Source organism: Callithrix jacchus, chromosome 1 (assembly GCF_049354715.1).
Source record: "Callithrix jacchus isolate 240 chromosome 1, calJac240_pri, whole genome shotgun sequence".
NCBI classification, from domain to species: Eukaryota; Metazoa; Chordata; class Mammalia; order Primates; family Cebidae; genus Callithrix; species Callithrix jacchus.
In genome coordinates this window covers 153,883,467-153,896,154 of record NC_133502.1, presented here as the reverse complement: position 1 = coordinate 153,896,154, position 12,688 = coordinate 153,883,467, and the positions used below count along the sequence as shown (strand labels likewise).

Here is a 12,688-nt window from a genome sequence, read left to right as displayed (position 1 = left end):
AGGCTCTTTAGCTACCTCTCGTCTGCATTGTTGTACCAGCTTCTCAAATAATCTCTTTGCTATCCAATTCATCTTGTTCATTATTACAAGATAAAGCTAGCTCTGATTCCTCTATTTAAAAATCTTCATGTACTTCTATACTGCTTACAAATGACTTAGCACAGCATTCTGGTTCTTGATTTAGTCCCAATCTGCCTTTCTAGCCTTTTCACCCCTAGAGAGCACTACACAGCTAAATATACCAGCCAAAATGTTTAAACTCACACCATCTGCTTCAGTGCCTTTCCTCTGGCTGTTACCCCTTTCACTGCAAGTCTAACCACCACACATTTTTCAACTTGCTCAAGAACTAGCCTGAATATCATTTCTTTAACGAAAGTCCCCCAAATCCTACCAGGCTAAATAACCAGTCTGAGGAGTCCAGTTCCAGGCCCAAATTCTATGTGTGATCTTTCAGGCCCAAGCATAGGCCTGTTGGTGAGGCAGGGTGGGGGCACAGGATAGGGTGAGCTGCCCTCCTCACATCAGACTTGGTGCACAACTAGTGCACTGTAGTTTCTAGAAAGAGTTGCAATTCCACACTTCTCCCCATCACGATCATACACCATATCTGCATTCCTAGCCAAGGCACCTCTATTCTGAGGTCCCCTTATCAGAGGGAGGCCATAGCCAAGATAATTTTCAGGTGCCTCTGTGTAAAACTCCTCTAGGGCAGAGGCCAGGGGAGGAGTGATGGTCTAAAAACATTCTTCTACACTCCGTTTTAGTATTTTCCCATTTTAGCCCCTCACTCCCCACCTTCTTGGTTCTCAGGTCCATTAACTGGCAAGAGCCTTTTGTTTGGGGCTTGCTGGCATTGAGAAGATCTGTATTATCCGTGTTGATTCACGTGACCTTCACCCAGGTCCATTCTGTTGGGAAAAACTGAACACTGGGGAAGTGAATACCCTTTCCTTTGTGGCCTCTTGCGTATACGATCACAGCACATCAATAAAGGCTTGATTAGTATTTAGTTAGGCTCACTATCCTACCTGACCACCTCAACACCTGGCAGCTCTAGATGTCTTTCTTCCTCTGAACACCTTCATTCACACTTAGCAATGCACATGTATCTACCTTGCATTATTGCTACTTTTACATACATCTCATCTACATGAATTAGGGTAAATTTCTTGAAAGAAGAGATAGTGTTTAATCCCTATAAATCCTGTAACATCCAGCAGATATCCTACAGTGAGCAAATATTTATGGAAAGAATATATAAATGCGTATAACATTCCACAAGTAGTCTATATATAAAATACTCTTAAAAAGTAGGGAGGGAGAAAGAAATGACATAACCTTAAATCATAAATATGCAATCTAAAAATTTCCAAGTGACCAAACAAAATTTCATAGACTATTAAATCCAGCATTTTCCAATTTATAATACACCATAAAATCACTTTTACCAATAATAAGTAAATCAACTGAAAAGAAGAGGAAGCTAATTTTGAGAAGAGAACATATTCTGGTTTCCGGTAAAGATATGTAGTATCTTCAAAATAAGCACATTATTACTCATGCAAATTGAAACAATTCATCTTTCTGGCACTGTCTTTAGCAATGACCTTTATTTTTTGTTCTTGTTGTTTTTGAAACTGCCTCATCACTATAAAATAGAGAACCATTCAAACCTGCTGTCTGTCAAATAAAAGCAAAGCTATAATGTTAAACTAATGAATATTATTCAGTACAACAAGAAAGATGCCAAGTATGAGTAAAAGCAGAAAAAAATCAGATAAGGGAAATAAATTCAAGAAAGACTTTAAAGCAGAGCTTATTTTGTTACCACATACAATATAATCCAAATAATATGCAGCACACTATAATGTAAATTCAAAACGTAAGCTACCAATACAGTCTATGCAGAGCAGTGTTTTAGCTTATGGACGCTGCCGCAATGGCTTCTGCATATTGGTTAAAAGAAAAAAATCAAAGTTGTTTTAAATCAGCCAAGCTAGATTATACTAAGTCCTAGAACTAGACAGACATAGATCATCACCTTGTGTGTTTCTTCAGTGAAGTAACATGGACACTGTCAGATAAAAACAGGCAACTGTTAAGAAACTGTTTCATAACTTTAACGGCTTATAATAAAATCAGATTAAAGGCCTGGTGAGAAATTTTTTGGGGTTCATTATTGTAACTCACATGGTATTTATCTTCAATTTGAGCAAAAATTTCTTCTATTAAAAAAGAAAGAGGCTCCCATGCTTTGATTTTATTTAAATAAGTTAGTTATGATAATAACAAAAGGTCCTCGAGCTTGCCTCTTAGGTTCATTGTGTTGCTGATGAGAGGTTAAGACCCTAGGGTTGTACCTGCTAAACGCTGTCATTTAGCGCACACCAGACCTGCAGGTAGCATAGGTGATTTGTAAGTCTAAAATTCAGGAATTATACCAGAAATTTCTTCTAAAGCAAGTCAACTTGCTGCACATGTAACTTGAAAAAATTGGAATACTGAAATGAAAATGTATAAGAGGATTAGGAATGAAAATTAAAAAGAGTAATAAAAACGTTAATGACATTCAACTATTGACAAATAGTATTATAGTCTTCACTTTGGTGCTACTAATATACCATAAATCTCATAGGTATATTGACTAAGAATTTCAATGTAAGTTACTGTTACTTAAGAACCAGTATACAAGCATTTGTTCATATGACAGATTTAATGCCCTGGCTTACCTGCCCTTGTTCTCTTTTCCTTTAATTTTACTTTCTTGGCCTTTTCCTCCAGTAGGATCCCACTCTACACAGGTATCTTCAACTTTCAAGTTCAAATGGGATGAAGAGTTATCCAAATTGAAGTTAAGTGCTATTTAAGACAATATTTCAATATATTTTTAAAATATAGCATATCTCCACTTTCTGAAACACAGCTATCATCACAATATTTTCCTACTCAATTCAACACCGAATACAGAAAATAAAATTCAAATTCATAATCTTAGCTCTTAAAGTTCTCAACAATTAGGCTATAATTTATAATTCTTATCTGATTTCCCATTATTCTTCTCAATATATCCTATACTCCAACCAAATACAATGTACTTGCATGGCTACTGGCATTTCTGCTGTTCATTCTACTAAAAGCTCAGTGAGTACACAGTAACCTCAATTTCCTGTTATTAGGATATCAGTTGACTTTTATAACTAAATAGGAAGGGGAACTGGAAGAATTAAGGAAAAGGATAAAGCTACACAGTGTAAAAAATTATAGAACCTGGCATATACATTTTCTCTGATGCTCTAGTATTTAGTAATTTCACACCTAAACTCTCAGTTTCAAAGTAAGACAAGCATGGAGAAACTGAGGCCATGATGGCAGAACAAGGAAACTGACCCAGTTGATAGATGATTTACATGGCAAAGAGTACAGAGGAAAAAGGGACCACATAAATGAAAACAAAAAAACTCATAAAACAAAACTGTGCTTTCCAGATTATTTGATATTTTGAGGAATTATCCATACTTTTCACAAGACTTACTCAGAACTGCTAATTTAAGAAATCAGTGAAACAAGTTATAAGCTTCCCTTTTTGGAAACTGAGGGTAAATCATTAGAATGTATTGATTCATGGCTGATCAATGTACCATTCCTTTTATCTTAAAATATAACTCTCAGAATCTCAATCTTGCGAAGTATCAGCTATTACATAGTTACTAACTAATCTGCATATTAATTCTATTTCCCTCCAAAAGTTCAAACTGCTAGTAATTATTAAGAAATAACAGTATTCCTTTATAAAACTTGATTTCATTTACAGATATTACTTAATTTAGCTAATGCTTCAATGTGTCTGTGAACTATGCATCATCAAACAACAAAATAAACATATAGAGAGCCTGTTTACTTAATTAATCAATAATCCTTTTATCCCTACTGTTCTATAAAGAGCACTTTAATTTCAACTATGCATTGGAGCTATTGTTCATTGTTTTTATTTATGAAACAAGATTCTGAATACCAATCTACTGACCACACAGCTTCCAGTAAAAGTCATACCATACAAAGAAGTTCACAGCTTTCAAAATCTGCATCTAAACAGAAATAAACTTACAGAAAAAAGAAATAATGCAGCTTCTTAACAAAAATGAAAATAGAATTCCTTAATAGGCAGGTTACCAGAAGGTTAGGATTAAGTTAACACTGATACCCTGCATTTCCAAGAATGAACTGCCTTAATAAAGGTAACATCTGTATGTGAGCTATTAGGTAATGCATGTGACAGCACCTACATTTTTGAGAAAGAAAGTTGGATTTAACTCTAAGGTGCCATCAATTCTCAACTGCTTGCTAAAATCCTAAGGCTGTTTTTTTTAAAAAAAGAAAGACAGCCTAAGGCTGTCCCCTAATGTTTGCTATGATGGAGAGAAGGGCCATCTTCTGGTGTCAAAGGTGGCAAAAAAAAAAAGAAAGTACCATTCCAAACCACTTAAGACCAGAATTATCAAATGCTGCAGCATCCAAACAAAAAGGCATGGGTTTTAATCCTAAGGAGTGTCATTTTCGTATCTCTTTTCTCTTTTTGGACATTATCCCTTTATAGGACCTCAGTAGAGTTATAGAGCTCCTCTAAGGTAACATAGATAACACTCTGTATTAAAAAAAAAAAATCTAGCCTCAAAAGTGAGGTCCTATCTCTTGTATAAGCCCTATAATAAAACTAGATACTGGTTCCCTTATCTTTAAAAGTCTGTTAAAACAAAGCACCAAATATCAGAGTACAGATATGTTTCTTATGTTTTACTTGTGCCAGTGGCTGCTTTCTTGTTGAAATTATATCATAGCTGCTATCAGTTAAAATTGGAGAGTTATGATTTAGTAATATAATATCATTTACCTTCACAAAAAATAAATAATAATATAGCTTAAATATTCTGATGATAAGAACAGAACTTATATTACTCATTACTTTTGAGAATTTCAATGCCAGAAGAAATAGTGCTACATATGTTGAAGGAACAGAAATAAACAATGTTCACTATTTTCCATACCAAGAACCTTACGTGGAAGGATATGAAATTTTGGTAGGCTCAACTATTTAGTCTCTACCTTTTCTCCTTTCTCTCTCTAGTTTTTTGTCCATGTACTAATTTCTACTGGTTGGCTGAAAAACGCAGCAACAAGCCAAATTGGTAAACAATTGTTCAGTGTGTCATTTGTAAAAATGTGGATCTTTCCTATGCAGCTCTTTGAGATAGCATTTTACTCTTGTTACCCATGCTGGAGTGCAATGACGTGATCTCAGCTCACCGGCTCACTGCAACCTCCACCTTCCAGGTTCAAGCGATTCTCCTGCCTCAGCCTCCCAAGTAGCTGGGATTCAGGCATGCACCACCACACTTGGCTAATTTTTTGTATTTTTAGTAGAGACAGGGTTTACCCATGTTAGTCAGACTGGTCTTGAACTGCCAACCTCAGGTGATCTGCCTGCCCCGGCCTTCTAAAGTGCTGGGATTACAGGTGCTCACTGTGCCCAGCTATGACTATATTTTCAAATGGTAAAAACTTCTAAAGAAAGCACAGTAACATCTCACTTTGATAACAAGTAATACAGAGTAACTGCATTTCTTGGCTAAGTTACCTATAGTTCTCAAATAAAAACATCTGCTAATCCAAACAAATTACTTCAAGTTAGATTTTATTTTAGACCTTTGTGATGCAAACATTTTTCTGAGTTTGTCTCATCAGTAATTTATAAGCCTCATATTTTGTTTTAGTCTGATATGATTTTTTTTTGTCATCCTCCATATCCTGTCAAATTTTGACAGGTAAGCCTATTCAAATGCTATATGAACTAGAGGTCAGTGGACTGCCTTAAGCCCCAAGTGCCTACAAGAACGTATAGAGTCTGGTTCTGGAATTAAATCCAGTCAATAATCATCTCACAATTGTGAAAGTCTCCAGCATTATGACCTTCAAATTGATAAAATACCTAAAAAACCCTCTGTATTCAAGTCTGCTACTCTAGGGAGTTTTCATTACATCCAAATTGCTTGCAGAGACTAGAAGAACCTAGGTTCCAGGCTCATAGTAAGGGTTGGCACAGAACTCAGAAGTGGATTCTTATTAACACCTTTCCAAAGTAGGTCTAGGGATGATGGGAAAGTCAATTAACATATTACAACTTTATTTTTCATCTGCAATATGGATATCAATAATATGTAGTACACTGATAAAGTAATCTAATAAAGAACTGAGAGTGCTTTCAACCATTAACATATATAAATGTTAATTACTACAATAAGATTCAGGAAAACAGAAAGGACCTGAACTAAACCAGATACTTCCCCAATATTGATTCATAATCCATTCTATTAGAAAACTCTGGGTAAATCTCAGTGACACTTACCTATAAGTAACAAGATTGAAATTTGTAAATTAATCATCCACCAGATAATACAATACCATCATCTGAGTCTATTCTATCTGTATGAACATAATCACATAGGAAAACCCAATAAAATCTCTAATGTAGTTCTATTTTCCCTTTCTTAAAATTCTTACTGTTGAGAAAGCTTCGCTAGGGGAAGTGGAGAAGGAATTCAACATCACATGAAGTGCTTCCTGTTACAAAGTTATAAATAACTTCAGATGTTAAGCTTTGTTTTATGCTGTATAAATAGCTTCTGATCTTACCTTTGGTCTCTAGAGTCACTGGATCAGAATACTCTCCAGCCACAGCCTTGTTACAAGCTCGTACTCTGAAATTCATATACTTTGAATCAAATTTTAAGCCTGAAAAAATGAGAACATGATTTTCAAACATGAAAAGTAAAGAACTCTATTCCCAAAAGTATGAGTATGAGCCTTCAAACATTAAGTACTGTGTCTCTGTATTCAGGAAGAGTAAAAATTTATGTTAAAAGAGTGATATGCTTAAAATAAGAGGAACCATGATTTAATTATTATTTTCTTCAAAAGAAATACATAGTTTATCAACCTTTTTTTTTATTTTTATTTTAAATATATATATTTTATTGCACTTTAGGTTCTGGGGTACATGTGAAGAACATGCAGGATTGTTGCATAGGTACATACTCGGCAATGTGGTTTACTGCCCCATCCCCATCACCTATACCTGACATTTCTCCCCATGTTATCCCTCCCCAACTCCTTACCTCCCGCTGTCCCTCCCCTAGTCCCCCACAACAGATCCCAGCGTATGATGTTCCCCTCCCTGTGTCCATGTGTTCTCATTGTTCACCACCCGACCATGAGTGAGAAATGCGGTGTTTGATTTTCTGTTCTTGTGTCAGTTTGCTGAGAATGATGGTTTCCAGGTTCAGCCACGTCCCTAAAAAGGACATGAACTCATCGTTTTTTATGGCTACATACTATTCCATGGTGCCTATGTGCCACATTTTCCCTGTCCAGTCTTTCATTGATGGTCATTTGGGTTGGTTCCAGGTCTTTGCTATTGTAAACACTGCCACGATGAACATTCATGTGCATGCATCTTTATAACAGAACGATTTATAATCCTTTGGATATATACCCAGTAATGGGATTGCTGGGTCAAATAGAATTTCTATTTCTAGGTCCTTGAGGAATCGCCACACTGTCTTCCACAATGGTTGAACTAATTTACACCCCCACCAACAGTGTAAAAGTGTTCCTATTTCTCCACATCCACTCCAGCATCTATTGTCTCCAGATTTTATAATGACCGCCATTCTAACTGGTGTGAGGTGGTATCTCAGTGTGGTTTTGATTTGCATTTCTCTAATGACCAGTGATGATGAGCATTTTTTCATATGTTTGTTGGCATCATGTATGTCTTCTTTTGAAAAGTGTCTGTTCATATCCTTTGCCCACTTTTGAATGGGTTTGTTTGTTTTTTTCTTGTAAATCTGTTTTAGTTCTTTGTAAATTCTGGGTATCAGCCCTTTGTCAGATAGGTAAACTGCAAAAAGTTTTTCCCGTTCTGTTGGTTGCCAGTTCACTCTAATGATTGTTTCTTTTGCTGTACAGAAGCTCTGGAGTTTGATTAGGTCCCATTTGTCTATTTTGGCTTTTGTTGCCAATGCTTTTGGTGTTTTAGTCATGAAGTCCTTGCCTATGCTTATGTCCTGAATGGTATTGCCTAGGTTTTCTTCTAGGGTTTTTATGGTGTTAGGTCTTATGTTTAAGTCTTTAATTCATCTGGAGTTAATTTAAGTGGAAGGTGTCAGGAAAAGGTCCAGTTTCTGCTTTCTGCACATGGCTAGCCAGTTTTCCCAAAAAAAATATGGAATGCTTCATGAATTTGCATGTCATCCTTGCGCAGGGGCCATGCTAATTTCTATATCATTCCAATTTTAGTATACATGCTGCCGAAGGGAGCATCAACTTTTATTTTAACCAAGTGATTAAAAAGTACCCTTTCAAGCCTCATTTAAAGTAGTATTTCACTGAAAGAGAGATGGTACAATTTACAATAACATATTGAATTTAAAGTGGACACCCTAATTTTTATATTCATGAAATATTGTTTTTTTATGTTAAAATGAATTTAAAGAGGAAGTAAAAACAGAGATTAGTAACAAGCATTTTGAAGTTAAGTCTAGATTAATATCTCAGTTTAGAAATTACTAGCTATGGGGAACTTCAACAACTTGACTGAGCCTCTCAGTTTTCTAGCTGCAGAACAGAAATGATAAAACTAACTTCATAATTGTTGTAAAGATAAATAAGATTAGGCTGATTAAATGAGATGTACTATATGTAATACACTTGAGCCCATCTCCTGACAAATGGTAACTGCTCAATGATGGTGCTGCTAACATCACTGCTCACACATAAAAAGCATTGAATAACTCAGGCAATATTTAGCCATTTCAAATATAAAAGTCCACTACAGGCTGGGCGCGGTGGCTCACACCTGTAATCCCAGCACTTCGGGAGGCCCAGGTGGGCAGATCACGAGGTCAAGAGATCAAGACCATCCTGGCCAACATGGTGAAACCCCGTCTCTACTAAAAATACAAAAATTAGCCTGGTGTGGTAGCACGTGCCTGTGGTCCCAGCTACTCAGGAGGCTAAGGTGGAAGAATCGCTTGAACCCAGGAGGCAGAGGTTGCAGCAAGCCAAGATTGCACCACTGCACTCCAGCCTGGCAACAGAATAAGACTCCATCTCAAAAAGAAAAAAATCCACTATATATTGAGACAGCCTCTTTCAAAAACCCAACACAAATTTCTAATATTATACCAAGTCACAGGTCTTTAATTATTAACATGAAGGTAATCTTAAAACAGTAAAAGCAACAGTATTTACGTGATTAGTGAAATGGGTACTGGAAACATCTAAAAAAAAAATAATAGTTTTTTAAGAGTCAGAAAACCAAGGTAAAAATTAAATGCTATTCTTAAATACTGTTTTCAGACTATCCCTTTATACTTGTTTTATGTATATTCTGTTTTACTATGTTACAAATGTCCAAAAGTAATAAAAACAAAGGTTTCCAGCCTGGGTAACATGGTGAAACCCTGTCTCTACCAAAAAACACAAAAACTAGCTAGGCATGGTGGCCCGCGCCTGTAGTCCCAGCTTCTTAGGAGGCTGAGGTGGGAGAATCTCTTGAACCCAGGAGGTGAGGTTGCAGTGAGCCAAGATCCCACCACTGTACTCCAGCCTGGGTGATAACAGAGCAAGACCCTATCTCAAAAAAAAAAAAAAAAAAAAAAAAGAGGGTTTCTTTGATGTTTCAACAGAAAATCATTTCCATAATAAATATCTAAAAACCCAGTATGGCTAAAGAAACTTAAAAACTTTATTCTTTAAAGTAACTCAAAATATTTTTCAGAACTACATTTATCTTCTGAGCATGAGATTCCTGAAATGCAGTCACGATACCTGATAGTGTATATTCAGTACCCTTAATATTATCAATTATCTCCCAGCATCGCTCATCCTTCACACGTGGAAGTCCATCAAAATTAGTCTTCCTATGTTCCAGTATAAAATGGTCAATCTTATTATCTTCTTCTGGCATTCTCCAAGCTACTGTTACAGAGTTATCTGCCACCAAACACTCGACTGGATCTATCTCTGGAGCTTTGGGGACTGCAAAGAAGAAAAAAAGGACTCATACATTCCTCATTTATTAGCACTAATCAAATATCTGTATCATTCAAATTGCTTTTTCATGCTGCTTTTAAACTGCTCAAAAGTAGATCGGATTAAGCAAAAGGATATCCTATAAATGTAAAATAACTATTTTTCAAAGTACATGCTAAGGATAAAGAATCAAGAATGACTTGATACTTCAGAACATATTATACTTTTAATATAATATTTCAAATAACTGTGGAATACAAATTATATCAACATTAACAAACAGAATAAATTGCTTTGAATATGATGATTAAAATAATTCAAGAGTATATTTTCACTCTTGAATGTATTTTTAAAATCTCATTTACCTAAGAATTGTAATTTCTCAGGACTAAACAAAAATTAATTCCCCAACCCTGCAAAATACTTAAGGATTTCTGAATGTTCCTCCCAAGATTCTACATTTCATTAAAATAAACTGAAGTAAATGAGCCACATTTAACATGTATGAACATTAATTTCTTTTCCATGAAAGACATATTTCATAGCTTTTTAACATCAACACATGTTCCATGGACATAACAACTGTAGAACACGGTCCTCCAGTGATACAGACTTGTCTGAACTGTGTAAAACTATGCAGTCCAGCAGGTATCAGATTTAAACATTTTATTACTAAAAATAAAATTCAAAAGGTTTATTCCTGTTATGCAGGGCTAAACATTTGAATTTATCACATTAACTGCAGAAAAATTATATAATCATATCAATAAATAAAGAAAAATACCAATTATAAAGGAAAAAATAAAACTCTTTGTGAATGACATGACTGTCTATGTAGAATATCCAATGAATATAAAATTCCTGGAACTAACAAGTGACCATAGAAGGGTTGCAGGACACAAGGGATGAATAGGTGGTACAGAAGGGAATTTCAAGGCAGTAAAACTATTCCGTATGGTAATATAATGGTAGACATAAGACATTATACATTTATCAGAACCCACAGAACTGCTTAACACAAAGAGTAAATGCCAATATAAAATATAAACTTTAATAACGTATCACTGTTGATCAATTATATCAAATGTACCACATTAATGCAGAATAGCAATAACAGGGTATATTGTATATGGGGGAGGTAGTGGGTTTATGGTAACTTTCTGTACTATCATGCTCAATTCTCCACAAATATAACCCTGTTCTAAAAAACAAAGTAAAGTTGGCCCTCTGTATCCACAGATTCAATCAACCTTGGATCAAAAGATATTCAGAAAAGGTAAAAATAACAATACAACAATAAAAAAATTAAAACTACAGTGCAACAACTATTAACATAGTGGTTATATAGTATTAGGTATTATAAGTAATTAGCGATTACTTAAAGTATATGAGAGGATGTGCATAGGTTATATGCAAATAACCATTTTTTACGAGGGACTGGAACATCTGTGGATTTTGGTAATTCAACAAAGGTGCTAGAACCAATCCCGCACAAATACTGAGGGATGACTTTTGCTAAGTTTTTTTAAAACCACAACAGTAACAAAATAATTACATATAAAAGTTAAGATGCATAGCAATATGAGACCTAACAAATAATAAACTCAGTAAAATAACACCAAGATGAAACAAATTTGACTTAGAAGTATGATCGATTTCCACTAACTACAGAGTCTCCCCAAAGTTAAACTCTGCATGTGTAATTGTACAAAAAATACTTAGAATAGGATATAACTTATTAGTAAGGCAACTGACAACCAAAGAAGCATTTATTATTTGTCATTGCCATCAGTTTCCTTCATCTGTCTTGTAGGATTTTCGTCTTTATAATCAATAACATTTGTTACTCTTTATTACTGAAACATAAGAATTATTGACTACTATTCACTGCCAAGAGAAGGCAATCATGAATTTAATATGCTCTGCTATGCCTACATGGAAATGTAAAGGCCATCGTCTATAGCAATTTGAAAATTTTGCTGAGTCATAAATCTGCAACTAAAAGTCCTGAGAGATTGGTATAAAAAAAGTCACTTAATTGGTGAGTAGGCCTAGTTAGCTCCCTACTCTTTACCACTCCATTCAGCTGCTATTCTAGTAAGACTGCACTGGCAGGCAGATTCTTCTTTCTTGTGAATAATGGTCCCCAAAAGAAAGCCAATTGATAAAATGGAAACTGAAGTTAAAAAGAAAAAATAAACCTAAGAAAGTGATGACATGTGGGAGGGACAAAGAATATTTAGATAATTTAAGAGTGGTATATCAAAATTAAGGTTGACTTGGATGTAACATGTGGGAAGTTCACTCTAGATTTTATAGAGAAGAAAATAATTCCCCAAATAAGGCATATACATTCAGGGAAAGATGAAAGGTAGTATATTTATAACATAAAAATATTACTTAGGAAATGCAGAACTCTTTGGAAGGAAAGCAATCCACACATCTACCTACATATTTCCATAAAGCAACAGTGACTAACTAGCAATAGTGCAGAAATTAGTTGAAGAAGTTACTAAATGCTTTCTCTGCATCTGAATGTAAAAGGATAAGTGGCATCAGCATTGCCAGACTTATTTCTTTTCTTAGCTCCAGAAAC

General features: G+C 35.1%; 1 protein-coding gene and 1 non-coding gene across 19 annotated transcripts in view; both read right to left on the bottom strand.

Annotated features, from left to right (window-relative positions):
• The window catches only part of FSD1L (fibronectin type III and SPRY domain containing 1 like), an 85,037-nt gene that overhangs the window by 20,448 nt on the left and 51,901 nt on the right, over nt 1-12,688 (bottom strand). For 10 of the 18 annotated variants that reach the window (XM_078373806.1, XM_078373808.1, XM_017975225.4 and 7 more), the window contains 3 exons: nt 9,889-10,098; nt 6,691-6,789; nt 2,733-2,862 (listed from right to left, as the gene is read on the bottom strand). In XM_078373806.1, coding sequence (XP_078229932.1) covers nt 2,733-2,862; nt 6,691-6,789; nt 9,889-10,098 — 439 coding nt within the window. Of the gene's footprint in view, nt 1-2,044; nt 2,078-2,732; nt 2,863-6,690; nt 6,790-9,888; nt 10,099-12,688 lie in introns of all 18 variants that reach the window. The other 8 variants (XM_035253721.3, XM_009000755.5, XM_078373789.1 and 5 more) reach the window with 1 other exon arrangement.
• LOC118148127 (U6 spliceosomal RNA) lies at nt 8,276-8,379 on the bottom strand. The gene has a single exon (XR_004734924.1). It is a non-coding gene; the product is annotated as a U6 spliceosomal RNA (small nuclear RNA).